This window comes from Mustela putorius, unplaced genomic scaffold, assembly GCF_011764305.1.
Source record: "Mustela putorius furo isolate JIRA1106 unplaced genomic scaffold, ASM1176430v1.1 tig00537227_pilon_pilon_pilon, whole genome shotgun sequence".
Taxonomy (NCBI): Eukaryota; Metazoa; Chordata; class Mammalia; order Carnivora; family Mustelidae; genus Mustela; species Mustela putorius.
Genome location: NW_025422368.1, coordinates 23,501,448 through 23,522,763, shown reverse-complemented (window position 1 = coordinate 23,522,763; position 21,316 = coordinate 23,501,448). Strand labels below are relative to the sequence as shown.

The following is a 21,316-nucleotide window of genomic DNA, read 5'->3' as shown; positions in this document are numbered from 1 at the left end:
CTATCTCCACATCAATACTATGTTGCCTCAACTGTTATAGTAGTAAAATACACCCTTACTATCTGGCATGGCAAGTAACCCTCTTCTCTTTCAAAATTGTTTACTTATTCTTAGCTTTCTCTTAAACCTAACTCAATCCAAATGGACCTCTGGGGCACCTGGGTGGCTCAGTTGGTTAAGTGCTGGACTCCAGATTTCCCTCCAGGGCACCTGGATGGTAACTCTTGATTTCTGGCTCAGGTCATGATCTCAGGGTTATGAGATTGAGCCCTGCATCAGGCTGGGGTGAAGCCTGCTTAAGAGTCTTTCTCTCCTTCATCCTCTGCCCTTCTCTTCCTCTAAGAAATAATTGGAAAACAACAACAACAAAGCCAAATGGACCTCCAGAGCACTCTAGATCAAATTGCTAGGTATTAATTTTAATGAATTCAAACTGTTGGTAGATTTCTAAACCCAAGGAATACCACCTTATATTCTTTTGGTCAACAGGACAAGTGTTATTCCCATTTCATCAATAAGGAAATAGACTCTGGGATCCCAAATGTAAGGAGCTGAATGGCAGCACATGCAGCAAGGAAGGAACCACGCTAGCACCAGAAATAGATCCTGAGTCTAGCACCATACTTAGAAGCCTTCGTGGATCCTCAGGACCATTTACCTGTAACTATGTAAAAACCATCTGTCTCCCTGGGTGAAAAAACAAATTCCCTGACCTGCTTCACCAATGGGATTTCCAAAATATTAGAAAAACTGTTTATCAAGCCAGCAACAGAAAATAAAAGGGGGTGTAAATGAAGAAAATATTAAAAAAACCCACCAAATTCCAAATATTTTCCATTATAATTAATAAAAACCTACCATCCACTTTAAATAGGCATCACAGTTAATTATAAAATCAATTAATGTTTACTGACAGGTTTTTTGAAGTTAAAATTAACACCCACTTTAAAAAATCTTCTCTAGATTGCATAATGAAATACTGTCAAAATAAACTATATTTAAAATTTGCTTTATAACTATAAAAACATACCTATTTAGAAAAAGGAATTCTAAACATCAAGTAATTGAAAGCATAATTCTGTTAACACTTCAGAAAGATAGTGACACAGAGTTTCTAAGAATCTGCATGCTCATTTCCTGTATGTGAAACAACAGAAAAGTTTAAAATATTTTATAACATGCATTTACTTTGCCAACTTTTTTGAAAATCATTGTTTTCTCTCCCCTTTTTGGCTAGTAAGTGGAGTGGGAAGAAGACTGCTTTCCAAACTCTTTAACGATTGTTAAATATTTAAAAATAAACTCCAGTAAAAAAAGGGAGTATTTTCCATTTATCTATTTTTACAGTGCTTGTCATAACTGGTCACGGTGCACTCACATTGTTTTCTATATGTAGGTAAATTATAGGTGAAATTTTTCTAAAGTAGGTTTTCCCCTGCCTGTACTAGCCATATTCTCGCCCACTTTGCCACCCAAAGATATCGGCAGACTCCTGGCAAAGGATTCAGAACATTCTGCTGCTTATAAAAGAGAAACCACCACCCACTCAAGACAGCAACTGCCAGCTGTTTAGTTTTACATTTTGGTCAAGAAAAATGTAAAGAATTTCAAGTCACTCTTCTTTCTCTTTTAACCACAAATCTACTATCCCATAGCTGGACATACACAGAAATTATGACTGATGGTTATGACTGGTGACTACTGATACACCACAGATTTGTCTTTAAATATTAACAACCAAGTTTAGTTAAAAAATTTTATTGGACTGTTTAGGCAGGTACTGCAAATATTAATTAGTAGATGATATTAACAGATACATATTGAGGGGCGCCTGGGTGGCTCTGTCAGTTAAGTGTTTGCTTTTGGCTTAGTTTGTGATCCTGGGGTCCTGGGATGGAGCCCCACATTGGGCTCCCTGCTCATTGGGGAGTCTGCTTCTTTACCTCTCTCTCTCTCAGATAAATAAATTAAAAAAAATTTTTTTTAAAGATACATAAGGAAACAGAAAAATAAAAAGGCATAGTTATGGCTTTCTTAGAAACTTTTAATCTAAAGAAATCAAGAATGTATGTAAATTAAATATGTAATTAAACATCTTATAAGACAATATATTATTGTATTTGAGAGCGCAGAAAATTTGCACAATCTTTGAAAATGATGGGAACAACATGTTTGGAGCTTTATGAAGAAGCTAAATTTTTAAAGTTGGAAAGATAGAATTTAAAAGGACACAGGAGAACTTTTTTTTTTTTTTTTTTTACCTTAGAATTGTAGCTAAATATAAGTTGCCTATACTTATAGATTCAAACAGGTATGACAGGTCAAGGAACTAACCTAATCTAAACCAGTTATTTATAATCTATGGGCCAAGGAGCCATTGGAAGAGTTACGTGGATGTACACACACCAAATATGATCTTTAGTCTAAAATATTTTTCTCACATATATAAATATTTCTCTATTTTTCAAATACAGACAGATACTAGTATAATAAAATATAAAATCATTTAAAAGCAGTTTTTTCCCATTATGCATAATCTCAATTAACAAATACTAAAAATACAATTACTTGTGTTGGGGTACAGAGTTTCTCATTTTCAAAACAGGTCAGGGGACTTTAGCTAACATACAATGTTCCTTCTGGCTCTAAAATTCTGTGATTTTTTAAAAGCACTAAGGACTCCTATTATGAATATTTAGAACTACTGCATTATAAATATGTATACATATTTACAAATGTATATACAAATGATGCCTATTATGTATATACAAATAATGCCTGCTATCCCCTAAACACTGGACTAGCTTTTGTTACAAAGATGAACAAGCCAGGATTCCAGACTTAATCTCAAATTGACACAAGAGACAGACACATGAACAAATTATACAGCCTAATAGATACTCCAGAAGAATCATTTCAAGTGCTCTGGGAGCACCAATGGTATTATTGATATCAACTGGGGGAGTCTGAGAAGACAAGAATCTATGAATTGGGTCTAGATGGGTGAAGAGTGGGGTAGAGAGAAAGAGTAAGCATTCTAGACAGATGATACAGCACATACAAAGGCACAGAGCTGTGAAAGTGCATGACATGTTTGGGCAGCTAGTTCTGGTTTGGTTGCATATTAAGGTATTTGGAGGAAAAGCAAGAAGAAACTAAAATATAAAATGAACTGGAACAGATAGTTAAAGATCCTGAAGCATATCATGCTTACCAATTAAGACTGAACTCCATTAGGCATAGAGTTAGGGGAAAAGTTTAAGGAAAGGAGTGATAAAAACATTTTAGGATGATATCTCTATGGAAGGATGATGGTGGAGAAACCAGTGTGTGTGTGTGTTGGGGGGGGGGTCGGGCAACTGCAATAATTCTGGTGAAAGAAGGAATAATATAGAGCAGAGCGAGTGGGAATGCAGAATCCAGGATAAAGGTTTCCATTGGGACAGGAGAATAGATACTGGTACCATTATCAGAAATGGGATACGGAAGAAAAGCAGGAGAACAGCAGCATTCCCTGGAAGGCAGTTTCAAGAAAGAGGGACTAGTTCCATCCATGAAATAGGCTGCAACGCTGAAAACTGAAAACCGATAGGGTCCCTCTTCCCTCCTCTCAATGGTAAGCCCCCAGGTGGGTTGAGGCAGGAAGAAAAAGAGACACGAAGATGCGTCCAGACAAGGTTCGGGCCAGACTTCAAGAAACTTTCCGCACCTGAGAGACCCGGAAAGAGGAGCTGGGACCCGGGAAAAGGAAGTACCGCTCCAAGAAGCGGGAAAGGAGCCCCGGGAATCGGAGGGCGGCCAGTAGTTCCAGAGATGCGAAGAACGACGGCGGCCCTGGGAAAGGAAACTTCAACTCCCTACGCCCGCTCTTGTCCCTCGATTTATCTCCACTTACTCAGGTCTCAATCCCTCGCAGCCGTCAGTTGTGGCGTTACGACTCAAAGCCTCTGCTAGCAGGCACCTAAGCACCCAAGGGAAGAGACTCCTCTCGCCTCTTCAGCTTCTTCGGCCAGCAGACGCAGAACCCAGCAGGGACTGTCAGTCGAGGGGCGGCTGCAGGGGTCAGCGGAGCTCAGCCCCATCACTGGCCCGAGGAACACCTCCACTGATCGCCTGCGCCCAGAGCTCGCAGAGCCCTCAAACCTCGCGAGATTTCCTGCCTCACGTGGCCGGGTGGTGGGACAGGCAGAGCCAAGAAATTTATTCGAGGCTTCTCGCAGACATGCGCGAGAGGTGGAGGCGGTTCCCTTCTACGTCCCTCCCCATCAATCTACTCAGGCTTCTGCTTGCCTTCTCGCAAAGTGTCGCGAGTTTTGCCAGGGGAAGCCGACCTGGGTGGAGAGGCGAAGAAGGGGAGGCCGGGTGGGAGGGCCGTGCGCCTAAGGGCCGTGGCTGGTTTAGCCGGTGCTGTGGTTGGTACTTCGCTGTTGGGGAGGCTCTGAGTTCGCCCGGATCAATCTTCCCAAAGGGTTATTGGGAAAATTAGCGGGTAGAAAATCTTGGGGTTCGGAGGCATTTTTTTCTTGGCTCCGCCCTCTTCCTGTTCTGAGAGCTGGGCGTCTGGCCCACCGAGGGGGAAGGGCTGCTTGGCGGGGCTGAGGAAGAGGGCTTTGCGCACGCGCGAGTCCGAGTGTGTGTGAGTGTTTGTGTTCACGCGCACGCGCGCGCGCTCCTGCATTTAGGAAGCCTGGGAAGGACCGGTGTGCTAGGAGATGAGCGGGGAAAGCATAGTCCCCAGTCTTTGGTACCAGACACTCCTGACTGTGCGCTGACCCTCCCCACCCAGCCAGCAGCCTTTTCCAGAGAGGCTGTGGTCCATAGCCTCTGTTCGTTTTCACTGCAGGACCAGGCACGAAAGTAAGCGAACCTCGATTCTGAGGTCTTCCCTATCCACTCACCTTGTACTTTCCACCCCCCACCCTCCAGCAGAGTGTGTTGAGGTTTCTCAAAGAGTTTGCATGAAGGGGAAATGCGTTTGAAAGCAGAAGAAAATAGCTAGGTCGTAGAAAGTCAGTTCGTTTTAATGAACACTTTTGCTCTGCTTACCATGTGCTTTTTGAATGTGGATTGTCTTTTCAGTGTAAGGTTTTATTAGAGAAGCAAGGGAGTTTTTATAAGAAAAAGTTTAAAAGTTTCTCCTCCCCAGCAGTGTGGAATGTAGCAACTGAGTTTTTCTGTTCTACATGATAAATTACTGTGGTGTTACAAAAAGCTAAAGGGGAGACTGTATTTGGGGTCCTTATTCCTAATGTGAAGACCCGATATGCAGTTGTCTTAGGACATGTTTATATGGGGGCTTTTCTTTTGCTGTCACTCCTCTTTCCTATTAATTCTGGCCCACCTCAACCTTATTCAGAAGTCTTGAGACTTTGGAAGGAAGTCCAACTGCTGACTTGGGTTAGTTTGAGGGTTTATATGTGATTGATGTCAGTTAGCAAGAATCATCAGAAGTGTATTTTAAGAGTATTTGTCATTGTTTATGTTTGGTATTACGTAAGGGAATCAAGTGCAGTTATTTGTAAACATTTTTTTTTCCTGGCAATTTTAAGTTTATTCAAAAAGCAAAATATATATATACTGTAATTTTGCCTGTGACTGATAGAGTGACAGCTTACTATGGTGTAGCTTATCCCTCCAATTGATAGTTACTTTATGGTCATGACCTCCTTAAATCTTGTCCTTTGTTGGATAAATTTCTTTGAATACTGATTATTCATGTTCCCTACCAAATCTTTTTGAGGAAAAAACATTAATTAGGAACAATTTAAGGATATTAAATGTCATATATGAGACATTTGGCTAATATATTTTATCCCTTACAGGTTAAAACAAAAATGAAGATTTTTTCTGAATCTCATAAAACAGTATTTGTTGTAGATCACTGCCCTTACATGGCAGAATCATGCAGACAGCATGTCGAGTTTGATATGCTGGTGAAGAATAGGACCCAAGGAATCATACCTTTGGCACCCATATCTAAATCATTGTGGACTTGTTCAGTAGAATCTTCCATGGAATATTGTAGAATAATGTATGATATATTTCCTTTCAAAAAGCTGGTGAGTGTGAAGTACAAGCAAAATCATCATTGGGGGCGGGGGATGGACTTAACTGTCTGTTATATTTTTTACATAAGAATTTACTATAGTTTTGACTTACAGCTGTTTACTACTTTTAAAAATGTGGTATGTGGAACTCTTTTGGGGGATTAACATGCTATCTATATTTAATTAGGGCCAATAGCAATAATAACAGCTAACAGTTATGGAGCATTTACATGTGCCAGTCATTTCCAGAGTGCTTCATATTTATTAACTTCTTTAATTTTCACAACAATCCTGTAAGGTACCTACTATAATTACTGGGACAATATTCAAAGTGTATAATAACCAGAATAGAATTGAGAATAACCATTGAGACCGTTGCCGGTCAAAGCAGAAGGGATGTTGGGTGTAAGCAATGTCAGATTGTTTTGGTAGATATCATGTGAATATCAGCTTTGTTTATTATTGCCATGTTGGAGATCTAGAAATTGAGGTAAATAGAAGAAACTTGTCCTGAGGCACACAGCTAGTTAGAGACAGAACTAGCATTTGAACCTAAGCAGGCTGGCTGCTTATAGTTTTAGTGGATACACACTAAATTGCTGCAGGATTTAACCTTATTACAAGAAAAGCTCTTAAGAATGCTAAGTGGAAATTATTTTTTTCCATAAGAAGAGAGATTGAGGATTGATAGATTCCAAATATGAAAATTATCTTCAGGTTTCATCATCTCAGCTGTTTTATTTTGGGAGTCATTTGGTTACCCACAAATGGATGATTTGCTTTGTCTCATTTGGAGCAGCCTAGGCTGAGACCTTGCCAGTCTCTTAGACTACCACAGGCAGGAAAGTGGCAGTAAGGCTGAACGTAGAGAATCTAATACATTCAGATATATTCCAAATTAAAATGTAAATTGTTTTTAGTCCCTCTGCAAATTGTGCATGATGTAGGGTAAAAGAACATAAGGAAGATATGAGGGGAAGATAAGTAGTAATTTCTGATAGAGGCTTTGGTTCAAATTCTGGCATCATTAGCTACCACATTGTGACCTTGATCATATTGCTTAATTTTTCCAAACCTCAGCTTCCTCACATGTAAGCATAACACCTCTTTCTGTGATGTAAGATTTCAGTGAGATAATATAACTAAAATGGCTAGTAGAATATGTCCCTGTTAGAGAAGACTTCAGAGAGAAAACCACTTACCAAATATATTAGGGATGCAAAACTCATATTTCATGGAGAGTTAGAAAAAAGATCATGGATTAGATCATGTAGTCCAGGGGAAAGAAATAGTCTTACCCTCCTTCAAAAGGGAGTAATCATCCATCATCTTATATACTTTCTAATATACCCTTCTAATATATCTATTATCATTTTTCTCTGTAGTATTTTTTTGTTTGCTTTTTACTTTAGGATAAAGTCCAGATGGACTATTTTGACATTCAGTGCCTTTCGTGGTATGGCTAGTACCTGTTTCTCTGAGCCTATCTCCCACCCGTTTGCCTGCTGGGACCTTTTCACTCTTCTGAGGGTACACATTTAGAGGCCTATGCATTTGCTGTTTGCTGTACCAGGAATTCTCTATCCCCAGCTCCATTTATGGCTGGTTTCTTTTGGTCATTTGGTTTGCAGTCAGTTGCCAGTTCTGTGGAGAGCCCTTCTCTGACCACTGAACCTAAAGCAGCTAACCAATTTGGTTTTCATAGCATTTATCACTCACTGAAATTCTCTTGTGCATTTACTTATTTGGATTCTTCCTATACTGCCCTCTATCTTACCACTGCCCCCAAATGCCTGACTTACCCCATATTGTGAGTGATAGAACTTTTATTCGTTGCTGTATTCCCAAATCCCCAGTGCCAAGGATAGCACCTGGCATATACTAGGCATTCTAGAACTATAAAGTGAATGAATGAATCAGCAAGCCAGTGCTAGAGACTGCATATTAAATATGATATGATTGAGTGGAATTGGATGTGAATACTAATTATGTCTTTGAACTCTGTTAGGTGAATTTCATTGTGAGTGACTCTGGAGCACATGTTCTAAATTCTTGGACTCAAGAAGACCAAAATTTGCAGGAGGTATGGTTAGGTTTTGAGCTGTAGCCATTTCTGAAAATTATCTGAATGTGGTAATAGTTTCTTGGAAAACAATTTGAAAGATTTTTTCTTTTTATCAGTATACTATTTGCCTGTAGTTTTAAAACAATACTAAATGAAAAACAGCTGTCTTCACTCCAGTCTTTTCCCACTTCCTAGAAGCAAACTTTCAACTCTAGCTCATCTAGTATGTACTTCCGTATTTCTAAATAATGTTTTTTACTGCTATTGATTGAGTTCTCAATTTAAACTTTATTTTTTATCATTATTGTTAATGAAAATTTAACTTTTAGATTTCTTGTCACCCATGCTTACCCTCTTACCTTCCCTCATTTTCTCAGTGTTGTTATATCAGAATTTTTGTTAATTTAGAATTGCATATTTGCAATGATATCTGTATAAAGTGTTATTTACTGGTAAGCTAAGTAGTATATATGGGTATATCCTTTCTCTTTTTTAGGTTTTACTGAGATATCACTGACTTACAGCTCTGTATAAGTTTAAGGTGTACCACATAATTATTTGACTTAAATATTTTTTCCTTTTTTGTGTAACTTTTTGTTTATTGCTTCAACTTATCATTTCCTTTTTTTCTTAATTTGCTTTATTTTATATGTATCTTGCTGCTTTTCCTCATGTCTCTATAAAACCTGTCAATATATAGGGGTGCCTGGGTGGCTCAGTGGGTTAAGCCTCTGCCTTCAGCTCAGGTCATGATCTCAGGGTCCTGGGATCGAGCCCCGCATCGGGCTCTCTGCTCAGCGGGGAGCCTGCTTCCCCATCTCTCTCTGCTTGCCTCTCTACCTGCTTGTCATTTCTGTCTCAAATAATAAATAAATAAATAAAATCTTTTTAAAAAAGTTAGTATTTTTATCATAAGTGTATGAGAAATTTAGCAGCTTGTTTTTTGCTTGAAATACTTCTTGGAGCATAGTCTTTTGCTCTAGTTTGAACTAGCTGCTTTCTAGGCCTGATGGTTTTTAAACATTATTTGTCTAAGGATATTGAGATTTGTGATAGATTATGTTCTTTGCTGTTGTTGAGTTGGGTGACAGACTTCAGTTTCCTGGGTTCTTTACTGATGAATATGAATATGAGAGGCATTAGTGAAATATTTGAATGCATTTTTTTGAGTGATTTCATGTTAAAGTTTTTTTGTTAATGGATATCCTTCAATAGAAATAATTTCATCTAAATATGTTGTAAATGGAACTTTTTTTAAAAAAAATTTATTTATTTATTTATTTATTTATTTATTGGTCAGAGAAAGCACACGAGTGCACAAGCAAGCAGAGTGACAGGCAGAGGCAGAGAGAGAAGCAGGAGCCCGATGCAGGACTCGATCCCAGGACCCTGGGATCTTGACCTGGGCTGACGGCAGCAGCTTAACTGACTGAGCCACCCAGGCGTCCCGTAAATGGAACATTTTTAAAGAAAATGTGTTTATCACAGTGTTTGGTCTTAAAATGTGATTAGTGTTGTAATATGTAAACATATCTAATCTTTTATTCTTTTGAGGTAATACACTCGCGCAGTGGGCTTTTATTGTTTTGGCTTTGCATTGATATTACTCCAGAGCATTCTTAATTCTTTCTTTACTTTAAAAAATAATGTTAAAGACTCTGTACATTCTCTCTGCATTTTCTTTTTGAAAGGGCATGTATTTTTGCTTTACTTTTTTTAAGAGGTACTATGAAGGAAGCCTGAAGCCTCTCTAGTTCTGTCTGAATAAAAATCAGTACAAATTTGTATAGGTTTTCTTTACTTCTGCAGTGCTATAAAAGTTGTGCATTTGATAATGGTATGTATAGTAATGATAAGAGAATTGCTACTTCCCTCTGCTTTCTGAATGTGAAGGCACATTGTATCATGCTGATTGCTTTTAAATTGTGAACAGAAGGGGAAACTAGTTAGGAAGGCAACTATATAGCAGATCACTGGTGTTTAAGATTATATAAAATAATTGACATTTTGTATACATTATGTATAATCTTGTTTGTGTTAACACATTTAATGTTTAGCTTTGGTTAACCATGTCACACCTTTCCCTAATTATTGTGAACAATCATGAGTAACAAGTGAAGTAGACTGAAGATGAATTTTGGGGCTAGAAGGGTTGTAAACATCCTTTGCTTCGACTCCTTTCATGTGCAGGTGAAGGAACAGAGGCCCACGGGAGCCAGACGTGTTTTGACTTATATACCTGGGACCAGGGCTCTTTCTGTTACAGCACATGACTCTATCCTATACATCTTAAATTTTATCACCCAAAATTGTTGGAGTTCAGACGTTTGGGTCTGGTTTTTGTAGGCTCAATTAAATAAAGTTTGAAAGTATTGCACTAATATGGGACAGATTATATTTTTTTCACTTTTAGGTTAGGAGAGATTGACCAGGGTTACAGTGTTTAAAGGCATAGCCAGAATTTCATTCCATCTCTGTCTGATTCCAAAAGTTAAGCCTGCTTTCTGCTACTTTCTCTAGGACCACAACATCCCTAAAAAGCTACATTTTTTTTTTTTAAAGATTTTATTTATTTATTTGACAGGCAGAGATCACAAGTAGGCAGAGAGGTAGGCAGAGAGAGAGAGGAAGGGAAGCAGGCTCCCCACCGAGCAGAGAGCTTGATGCGGGGCTTGATCCTAGGACCCTGAGATCATGACCTGAGCCGAAGGCAGAGGCTTAACCCACTGAGCCACCCAGGCGCCCCGAGCTACTTTTTTAAAGATTTTTTTTTTTAATTTGACAGAGAGATCACAAGCAGGCAGAGAGGCAGACAGAGAGAGAGGAGGAAGCAGGCTCCCTGCTGAGCAGAGAGCCCGATGCGGGGCTCCATCCAAGGACCCTGAGATCATGACCTGAGCCGAAGGCAGAGGCTTAACCCACTGAGCCACCCAGGCGCCCCCCGAGCTACTTTTTTAATTGAGTTTCTCCTATGTACCAGGGACTTTGTATAGTCATTTATACACAGTTTTTTTCTTTCTTTTCTGATTACTTTTCATGAATAGGTAATATTTACATAGTTTAGAAATTAAATTTACATATATACATACACATGTATGTATAACCTACATGTACTTATGTACACATATACATATTTGTATGTGTAGTAAAAGGTAGACCTTGAAAACTTTCCGGTTCATCCCCTGACCCAGTTAGTGGTGTGCTAGACCCCGGTTATACCAACTTGGAACAGGTGAATATGTTCAACTCCTACCAACTTTGTGTTCAGTAAAGCTTGAAATCTGCCATGGTGGGAGTATTTTATTTAACCATACATACTGGCAAAAACAAGTTAGGACTTCCCTGCACCCCCAACTTCAGAGAGAGCTGATTTACCAGCAAATTACTGTTTATCCCCACCACTATTAGTTTTTTATGGCTCATTCCAGACTGTCTATCCATATACAAGCAAAGTCCTTCCAGTTTGTTCTCTTTCAAGATTGTTTTGGCTGTTCTCTGACTCTTGCAATTCTATATTAATTTTAGAATCACCTTGTCAGTTTCTACAAAGAAATCAGCTGGGATTCTGACATGGATTAAGTTTTAATTGTAGTTGAGTTTGAGTAATGTTACTATTTTAACAATATTAAGTCTTTCAATCCAGGAACATGGGATGTTTTACATTCATTTAGATCTTTCATTTCTTTCAACAGTGTTTTGTAGTTCTCAGGGTATAAAATTTGCATTTCTTTTGTTGATTTTTTCCCAGAGATTTTTCTTTTTGTGCTATTATAAATGGAATTGTTTTCTACATTTTTGGGTTATTCATTGCAAATGTGTTGCAGTACAATTTTATTTTTTATTATTGATTATGTATCCTGTAAATTGCTGAACTTGCTTATCATTTCTAATAGTTTGTTAGGGGATTCCTTATGATTTTCTACATACAAGATCATATAGGGGCGCCTGGGTGGCTCAGTTGGTTAAGCATCTGCCTTTGGCTCAGGTCATGATCCCAGGGTCCTGGTATCGAGCCCTGCATTGGCTCCCTGCTCTGCAGAGAGCCTGCTTCTCCATCTCCCTCTCCAGCTCCCCCTACTTGTGTGCTCACTCACTCTCTTTTTCAAATTAATAAAAATATTTTTTTTCTTTTTAAAGATTTTATTTATTTATTTGACAGACAGAGATCACAAGTAGGCAGAGAGGCAGGCAGAGAAGGGGAAGCAGGCTCCCCGCCGAGCAGAGAGCTCAATGTGAGGCTCGATCCCAGGACCCTGGGATCATGATCTGAGCTGAAGGCAGAGGTTTTAACCCACTGAGCCACCCAGGCGCCCCAAATAAATAAAAATATTAAAAAAAAAAAAAAGTCACGTCATCTGTAACATAGAGATAATTTTACTTCTTTCTTTCCAATCTGGATTCCTTTTATTTCTTTTTCTTAATTGCCCGGGCTAGGACCTCCAATATAGTGTGGAATAAAAGTGATGAGAGAAGACAGCCTTCTTCTACTCCTGATCTTAGAGAGAATATGTCCAATCTTCACTATTAAAGATGATGTCATCTGTAGGTTTTTTGTTGGTGACATTTTCTGCTTGAGGAAGTTCCTGCCTATATCTAGTTTGTTGATTGTTTTTATCATGAAAGGCCCTGGATTTCGTGAAATGCTTTTTCTGTGTTTATGAAGATGATCATGGGGTTTTTGAAAAATTTTATTGGTATTTATGTTAATTAATTTTCAGATGTTAAATCAACTTTGCATTCCTGGGCTATAAGTCATGGTGTATAATTTGTCATGGTGTATAAATCTTTTTATATGTTGCTGAATTTGGTTTGGCGGTATTTTGTTGAGGTTATTTGTGTCCATATTTGTAAGATATACTGGCTGTAGTTTTCTTGTGATGTCTTTGTCTGACTTGTACATACTCTTGTCAATATAATCATTTTCTCTTTTTCTTCAGCTAATGGCAGCATTAGCTGCTGTTGGGCCTCCTAATCCACGAGCAGATCCAGAATGCTGCAGCATTCTGCATGGTCTCGTTGCAGCAGTGGAAACCCTGTGTAAAATTACAGAATACCAACATGAGGCTCGTACTCTATTAATGGAAAATGCAGAACGTGTTGGAAATAGAGGACGAATAATTTGCATTACTAATGCAAAAAGGTGAGACATTAATCACAATAATTCTTTCACTAAGGGAATTTTAATGTCTTATTACAGTTTTTATTTGAAAAAACAGGGGCAGCATGTTAGTGTTTAGGCATATTTCAAGTAGCCTTTCTAATATTGAAGCCGTATTTATCCAGTTCTAACATACTCATTTCAGTGAAATCTACTTAGATTGTCATCATATCGGTTAATTTGACTTTTTTTCTCATTAGTTTTTCAGCTGATTCTTTGGTATTGTGAGTGAACATGCTAAAGACAGTTCTTATTGAAGTAATTTTAAGTGCTTATAACAAGATACTGCAGCTGAATAGTGTGTTTAATTTTTTCACTGTATATTCAGGTTTGTTCTTTTTTATGCCATAGTGATAGTCATGTACGAATGCTTGAGGATTGTGTCCAAGAAACAATTCATGAGCATAACAAGCTTGCTGCAAATTCAGATCAGTGAGTATGATCATAAGTGAAATAAATACTCCATTTTATAGTCCTGTGTTTCATTATAATTATTCCAATGATTATAACAGTAATTGGTAGCATTCCCTTGAATTCTCCACTGGCTCTACAAATTAGCCAAAAAATGTATGTTTGATCAGAAAATTTTTCCATTTTCTCTTTCATGTTAAAATTTTACTTTTTTTTTGATAGGAAAGGTGATCAGAAGGGTAAAATAATACATACATTTATAAAGCATACTTATTTTGATGGCTTGCTCTCATACTTTGTGTTACAAACTAGTAGTTGGTAGGATTATTTAATATGTACCAAATCAAAACATAACTAATTGCATTGTATGAATTTTTTAAAAGGATTAAAGTTGGGGCACTTGGGTGGCTCAGTTGGTTGAGTGTCTAATTCTTGGTTTTGGCTCAGTTCATGATCTCAGGGTCATGAGATCAAGGCCTACATTGGGCTTGGCACTGAGCATGGGGTCTGCTTAGGGTTCAGGGTTCTCTCTCTCTCTCTTCCTCTGCCTCTTCTACCACCTCCCCTCCACTCACCAAAAAAAAAGTAAATAAAGCTATTAAAGACATGTTTAGGACAGTTGCAATGTGGAGTTTATATTTGATTGAACTATTACTAATTTTCTTAATTGGAGTACTGGTATTATTGTCAATGAGTGGGATTATTTTCTATTATTATTACCTGATTTTTGTCCTTAAAAATCATTAGTTTTTGTTTTTTTTTTGTTTTGTTTTAAGATTTTATTTATTTATTTGACAGCCAGAGATCACAGGTAGGCAGAGAGGCAGACAGATAGAGAGGAAGGGAAGCAGGCTCCCTGCTGAGCAGAGAGCCCGATGTGGGGCTCGATCCCAGGACCCTGGGATCATGACCTGAGCCGAAAGCAGAGGCTTTAACTCACTGAGCCACCCAGGGGCCCCAAAAATCATTAGTAAAAGAGAAACAAATACACAATATATTCATTTTCTCTGTGGCGGTTATCTATTAAAAATTATTCCTGATTACAAGACATTTTCCTTTATTTTTCAAACACAAGAAAGTATCATTTTTGCATTTATAGTAAATTCATATTCGTATTAGTACAGCAATTATGTGGTTTTTCTAAATATTTAGCTTTTATATTAACAGCAATATCCGATTATAGAGATATACTGTTTTGATATATTAAACTTTCAATAGTTTACCAACCTGGATTCTTTACATACTGTGTATTCTTATATTCTAAGTAAGAAGTTTCTCTTTAAGTCTCATGCAGATTCAGAAGTGTGAGCTGGTCTTGATCCATACTTACGCAGTTGGTGAAGACAGCCTTGTATCTGATCGTCCTAAAAAGGAGGTAAGTGCAGAAGTAATGCAAGGACAGATCACTGTTATTTATTAATAAGAAGCGCTGAGAAGGGTTAGCATAGGGGCGCCTGGGTGGCTCAGTGGGTTAAGCCTCTGCCTTCGGCTCAGGTCATGGTCCCGGGTCCTGTGATCGAGCCCCACATTGGGCTCTCTGCTCAGCGGGGAGCCTGCTTCCCCCTCTCTCTCTGCCTGCCTCTCTGCCTACTTGTGATCTCTATCTGTCATATAAATAAATAAAAAATCTTTAAAAAAAAAAGGGTTGGGGCGCCTGGGTGGCTCAGAGGGTTAAGCCACTGCCTTTGGCTCGGGTCGTGATCTCAGGGTCCTGGGATCGAGTCCTGCATCGGGCTCTCTGCTCAGCGGGGAGCCTGCTTCCTCCTCTCTCTCTCTGCTTGCCTCTCTGCCTACTTGTGATCTCTCTCTCTCTGTCAAATAAATAAATAAATAAAATTTTTTTAAAAAAAGGGTTAGCATAAAAATGATCATATTGCCAACATTTTCTGCCAAGGTCTTGAGAGTTTCAAAGCAATCTCTATGGCAAAACACTTAGGATGATTCTTATGTTACAGTCATAGATGTTAAAATGCTTTCTGTTTTGCTTGCCTGTTGATTTAAATGTGTTGCAAAACCATACATAGTCTGTGTTGTTCCTAAAATTTCAGTTACTGTAATGGATTTCAGTTGCTTTAATGACTTTTTATTGTATAAGAATCTATTTTTCATCATTAGAAAGGCAATATACTTTTTAACAAAAATAGACTCCGATAAAATTAATTTTACATGTCCAGAGGACTAAGCTAAAACTAATTTTTAATCTTGGTTTTACTTTTTAAATAAATTTGAACAATTTTAAAGGGAAAAGATGAGTCTGCTGATTTTTAAATAGATTGTATCACATAATATTCTCCATCAGTGTTGTGTTTAGAAAATAGATGTATGGATTTATATAGTTATATTAAATGTGTATGTTCTTATGTTCTGGTTTTTCACTTAGCCTTAATTTATATAAACATGGGAAGTATTAGCTTACCCAAGTGTTCGATAGTTAAGTGGTATTTTTAGGTCATTAACTCTATCATTGTGTTTTTAGGTGGTTTCCAGTGAAAGCCCCTCCCTTTTTTTTAAAACGTTTTTCTGCCTCTTTTGATAATGTGGGTGCATGTTGGCTTTATTTTGTGATAACTAAAAATTTATTTACACTAAATATTATACCCTGGACTGAGTGAAGGCTTATATAATCTTGTTGTAAGTAACTTTTGGTAGCCTGATTGCATTTTTTGGTGATGAAATATGACATTTATGGCAATTTCCACATTCTTTATTAAAATAAGTAATTTTAGTTATAGGGCTTTTTCCTCCCCACAAAATTAATTGTTTTCTATAGTATTTCTCTCGGCCATTTCAAATCGTTTTGCATATAGATAAATAGAAGTAAAAACTATAAACTAAGATAAATATTTAAATCAAAGACTATTCCACACTTAAGTTGCAAGAGAACAAAGACTTTGCCTATTTGCTACATCTTCTAATAGTTCAGTTTCTGGCAGATAATATAGTAAGTTCTTAGTATTTATCTGTTGAGTGAGTGTATGAGAATTTTTTGCTAAAATAATGATCATAGTTAATTTATGGGCCTTTTTATTTTTTCTAAATTCTAAAAAGTAAAAATACTTATATTCCCATCTGTAAACATATTGGCACTAGGTTACACTATATTAATGTTTTATGGGTTTTTTTTAATACTTTTTTTGTAGTTATCTCCCGTTTTAACCAGTGAAGTTCATAGTGTTCGGGCAGGACGGCATCTTGCTACCAAATTAAATATTTTAGTACAACAGCATTTTGACTTGGCTTCAACTACTATTACAAATATTCCAATGAAGGTAGGCAGCTCCTTTTCTTGCTATTTTGAAAGCTCTGCTTTGCTTTTTAAATTTTTTTTTGACATATATTGTTTATTTTAATTGAACCTTAACTTTTTCTCCCCATATCATATTTTCTGTTTTGCTAGCCCACATTCAGTGTCTTTGACCAGGTCAGTACATAGTGAAAAGCAACAAGAAAGTATCACAGAACAAAATCCTGTATTTTTCTTTTTAGTAAGAGCACTGTATATTAGCTTTTTTTTGTTTTTAACTATGTTCTCATTATTTTCATCAAAATCTAATCTGTGTCTTAAATGATTACTTTTTCTGTGATTCTTTTCCTGACAAGTATGTTACTAGATTTTATTTTGTGCATCCTAGTGGATCTTTTATTTCCTTTATTATTGTTCTTACTCATCTAGTATGAAGGTGTTTGTAACTAATAGATCTGACGGGGAAAAAATAGCTTGTAGTTTTAAAAGTTTATTATATTCCAGCTGAAACAGAAGATGTAAGTCACATGATTTTACTAATGGATTTTGTTAGGAATCTGTTGGTACCTATTCATTTCCATTATTTTATCACTCAGTTGCCTAGGACCAGCACAACGCCTGGCCCATAATAAGCTTCAGGTGAATTTTTACTGAGCAGAGTTGAATTTAATTTTATTGGTTACATTTGCAAATATGAAGTAGTCACCATATCTAAACATTCAAATTGGCTTTAAGTCCAGTTTCATTGTTTTGCTGCCACATAATGAACACTAAATTTTTTGAGAAATATGATCAGTTTATTATTAATTTCCTCCTTATACCAATGGCTGGCTCTCTAATAGAGATTGTAGCCTTATCCAGTGGAATGGTTTGGATGCAGAAGCAATTATCAAGTAAATTAGCGTAATATATTTTAATATATGTAATTTCATGAATTACAAGAAAAATACTCTGAGGGTGACAGATACCTTGTTTTTTAAATTTGATCATATTTGTGTGCAACTGGTGTGACTCTTTCTTCATATCTTTTTCTTGTAAATAGATAATATTGAAGTTCTTATATACTAATTAGTGAAAACAAGTTACTAAACTTGTTTATTAGTCTGTATTTGCTATTTCATATAACTGGTATTTGCTAATTTCTTATAGGTATTTAAAGATGCTATTTCCTCCTGTAAAGAACTACTTCACTTATAATTTGTATAAACTCTTTCAATTATATAATATTTACATATAAATATATAAATATTTATATATTTATATGTAAATATTATGGCAGTGTTGGCAGGACGGTACATTTGGAGTAAAAAATCTAACGGTTTGGAAGAGTCATCATTTATGATAATTCTGATGTAAGAAAAATCATTAAATACTTTATTACTTATATATAGCTAGTAATTTTTATATAGAGTTCATATTGCCTTGGAAAACTATTGCATCTTTAAATAGATTAATCACTGAGCAAACTTTCCCATTATAGCTAATTATTGTTGCGTGTATTTTACCTCACTTGAAGTAAGAAGCAAAACGAACAATAAGTAACTTAATTATTTTGAAAATAAAACCAAGTTATTTTAAATTTTGCTTGAAGGAAGAACAACATGCTAACACATCTGCCAATTACGATGTGGAACTGCTTCATCACAAAGACGCTCATGTGGATTTCCTGAAAAGTGGTAAGTAAGAGATGTCGGAAGCTAGTATTCTGTAAGATCTGACATATGAAAGCATACTAACAACTTTGAGAAGTTTGTCAGTAAACAAACCTGATGGATAGTGGCCATTTCCTTCCACACTTATTCCACAGTATTATCTATTAATGACCATGAAACTAGCATTCTGTAGAATTTTCCTCTGGGAAACACGAGGTGACTAGAACAAATACTGAGAGGGATAGCCATGACAGTCATGTCATAGTTTCCTTTTGCAAGCAAACTGCTTTGGGGGAAAAAAAAAAACTGCTTTGGGAAAGCAAAAAGAACGAGAACTGACTTGAAAAGTGATAGACTTCCAGCTTGCCTGCATAAAAACCAGTTGTTTTTAAATTTAAATTTCTTTTCTTTCCCCTAAAACTTAATTGAGTCAGTAGATCCCATCGCCAAAATCATTTCTGTAACTGTATCAGCATGGTTTGGGGGAGAAGACTCTGGAGATAATAGATAAGAGTTTTAGCTAAATCTTTGCCACCATCTAGCAAGACCCCTGTCTGTAGACTTCAGTTTGCATACTTTACTGAATTGAAGATTATTAGATGAACTATAATATTCCATCCATTCCTAAAGTTCAGTGATGTTGCCTTTAAGTTTTGGCATTTGTGTTAAGTCCTTTAGAATATTTTCTATGGAAGTTGATGCTATCAGAGAATAAATGGTTGACTTTGATCATGTTGTATACAACTTTTCTGAAGTTAATACCTTCAACCAGTCATAACATTTGTTACATGTATAAGGAATCTTGAAATTAACCCAATACAGATTTCTAACATGAGAAAAACTGTTAAGATAAATGGTTTTATTTATGTTTAACAAAGGAATGTAAATAACTTGTTTTTAAAAATATAGTATGTGGAAATTACTAAGAATCTGTGAGGTAATAACCAACTTTTAAAATGTTTACTTTTTTTTTTTTTAAAGATTTTATTTATTAATTTGACAGAGAGAAATCACAAGTAGACGGAGAGGCAGCCAGAAAGAGAGAGAGATAGGGAAGCAGACTCCCTGCTGAGCAGAGAGCCCGATGCGGGACTCGATCCCAGGACCCTGAGATCATGACCAGAGCCGAAGGCAGCGGCTTAACCCACTGAGCCACCCAGGCGCCTATAAAATGTTTACTTTTTAAAACAAAAATATTAAGAGTGTTCTTTGTGACACAAAATATTTCTTTCAGATAGTTATTGATTGACCTGTTGTATGTGTGACATATGGGCAACCTATGTAAAATGCTAGCTTTGCAGTAGGAACAGGGTGCTGTGAGAATGTAGGGATTGCAGGTGATTATGCCTCCATGGTTAGGCAAGCTTTCCAGAGATGACATAAGAGCTGGATTTTGACGAGTAAGCTTACACTTTAGCCCGCACATCTTACCTGAGCTCCAGATCTACAGATTCTACTGCTACTGCCTAATTATATGTACTGCCTCAGAGTCCTAAAACTCAACACTCCCAAAACAACTGAGGAGCTCTGAGCCCTGAATTGGTAGTCATTGTCGCCTTTTTTATTATTTTTTTTCCTTAAGATTTATTTATTTGAGAGAGAGTGTGTGCGCATGTACACGGTTTGGAGGCGATAGACTGAGGGAGAGGGAGAAACAGACTCCTTGCTGAGCTAAGTCCCAGGACCCCGGGGATCATGACCTGAGCTGAAGGCAGAGGCATTAACCCACTGAGCCACCCAGGTGCCCCTCTACTTACCTTTTAGATGAAAACTAGTTTTCACTTTCTCAAAGAAACTGTCCCCTGATGTCTTAGATTAGGTCAGATCTCTTTTTATAGATGCTCCTGGTACTGTATACATCTTCTTCAAAGCTTTGTCAACTTTATAGTTTGCATTTGTTCATTATTATTTTATTAGCATCTAGTCACTCTAGATGTTGTGCTTTAGAGTCCATTAAGGCAAAACATGCTCACTGTTCTATCTTTTTTTATATTTACTTTGCAGACAGTTCATTTTATGTTTCTTCTCATAAATTCATTAGGATTCAGGATGATCAGTTGTGTATTTTAGATTTCTGAAGCTTTCTTTAAATATTTAACCTTGTTGTCTTATCATTTAATGGTGTCAGAGGGGAGCAGTTGTAGATTCTTAAAATTAAAAAAAAAAAATTGCTCCTAAAGCACCCGGGTGGCTCAGTCGTTATGTATCTGCCTTCTCTTCAGGTCAAAAAGAGGTCCTAGAGTCCTAGAATCAAGCTCTGCATTGGGTTCCCTGCTCCACACTGGAAAGCCTCCTTTTCCCTCTCCTACTCCCCCTGCTTGTGTTTCTGCTCTCACTGTGTCTCTCTCTGACAAATAAATAAATAAAATCTTTTAAAAAAATTTTTTTTATTTTGCTGTTGATTTTCAGTGCAGTGACTGAAATGATTGATTAATAAGAAATATGGAGGATAGTTAAATAATTTATTTTAATCAAAGCTAATATCCAAGTTTTACTTGGTATCTTTCTAGGAGACTGTATAAAAATGATATTCTCTGAGAGGTATTTTCTTGCCTAGAGTTTAAACTGTTCTGGAAGTCTTGAGTTAACAATTTGAAGTTTGTAACTATTTCATATTGTTTTTCTGGCTTATTCTTAAAGGTGATACCCACATAGGAGGCAGCAGTAGAGAAGGCTCGTTTAAAGAAACAATAACATTAAAGTGGTGCACACCCAGGACAAATAACATTGGTAGGTATT

The 21,316-nt window shown here is 36.9% G+C and overlaps 2 protein-coding genes across 7 annotated transcripts in view; one reads left to right on the top strand and one right to left on the bottom strand.

Annotated features, from left to right (window-relative positions):
• The window catches only part of FGFR1OP2 (FGFR1 oncogene partner 2), a 38,392-nt gene extending 34,359 nt beyond the window's left edge, over positions 1–4,033 (bottom strand). For 3 of the 4 annotated variants that reach the window (XM_045073319.1, XM_004776401.3, XM_004776403.3), the window contains exon 1: positions 3,896–4,033. The gene's annotated coding sequence lies outside the window, so the exon portion shown is untranslated. The remainder of the gene's footprint in view (positions 1–3,895) is intronic. The other variant, XM_004776402.3, reaches the window with a different exon arrangement.
• Positions 4,034–4,334: 301 nt separating this feature from the next.
• INTS13 (integrator complex subunit 13) overlaps positions 4,335–21,316 on the top strand; it is a 28,577-nt gene continuing 11,595 nt past the window's right edge. For 2 of the 3 annotated variants that reach the window (XM_045073315.1, XM_045073314.1), the window contains exons 1-9: positions 4,335–4,857; positions 5,823–6,059; positions 8,056–8,130; positions 13,050–13,252; positions 13,622–13,702; positions 14,966–15,056; positions 16,822–16,950; positions 18,517–18,601; positions 21,218–21,307. In XM_045073315.1, the coding sequence (XP_044929250.1) occupies positions 5,835–6,059; positions 8,056–8,130; positions 13,050–13,252; positions 13,622–13,702; positions 14,966–15,056; positions 16,822–16,950; positions 18,517–18,601; positions 21,218–21,307 (979 nt within the window). In that variant the 5' untranslated portion in view covers positions 4,335–4,857; positions 5,823–5,834. The remainder of the gene's footprint in view (positions 4,858–5,822; positions 6,060–8,055; positions 8,131–13,049; positions 13,253–13,621; positions 13,703–14,965; positions 15,057–16,821; positions 16,951–18,516; positions 18,602–21,217; positions 21,308–21,316) is intronic. The other variant, XM_045073316.1, reaches the window with a different exon arrangement.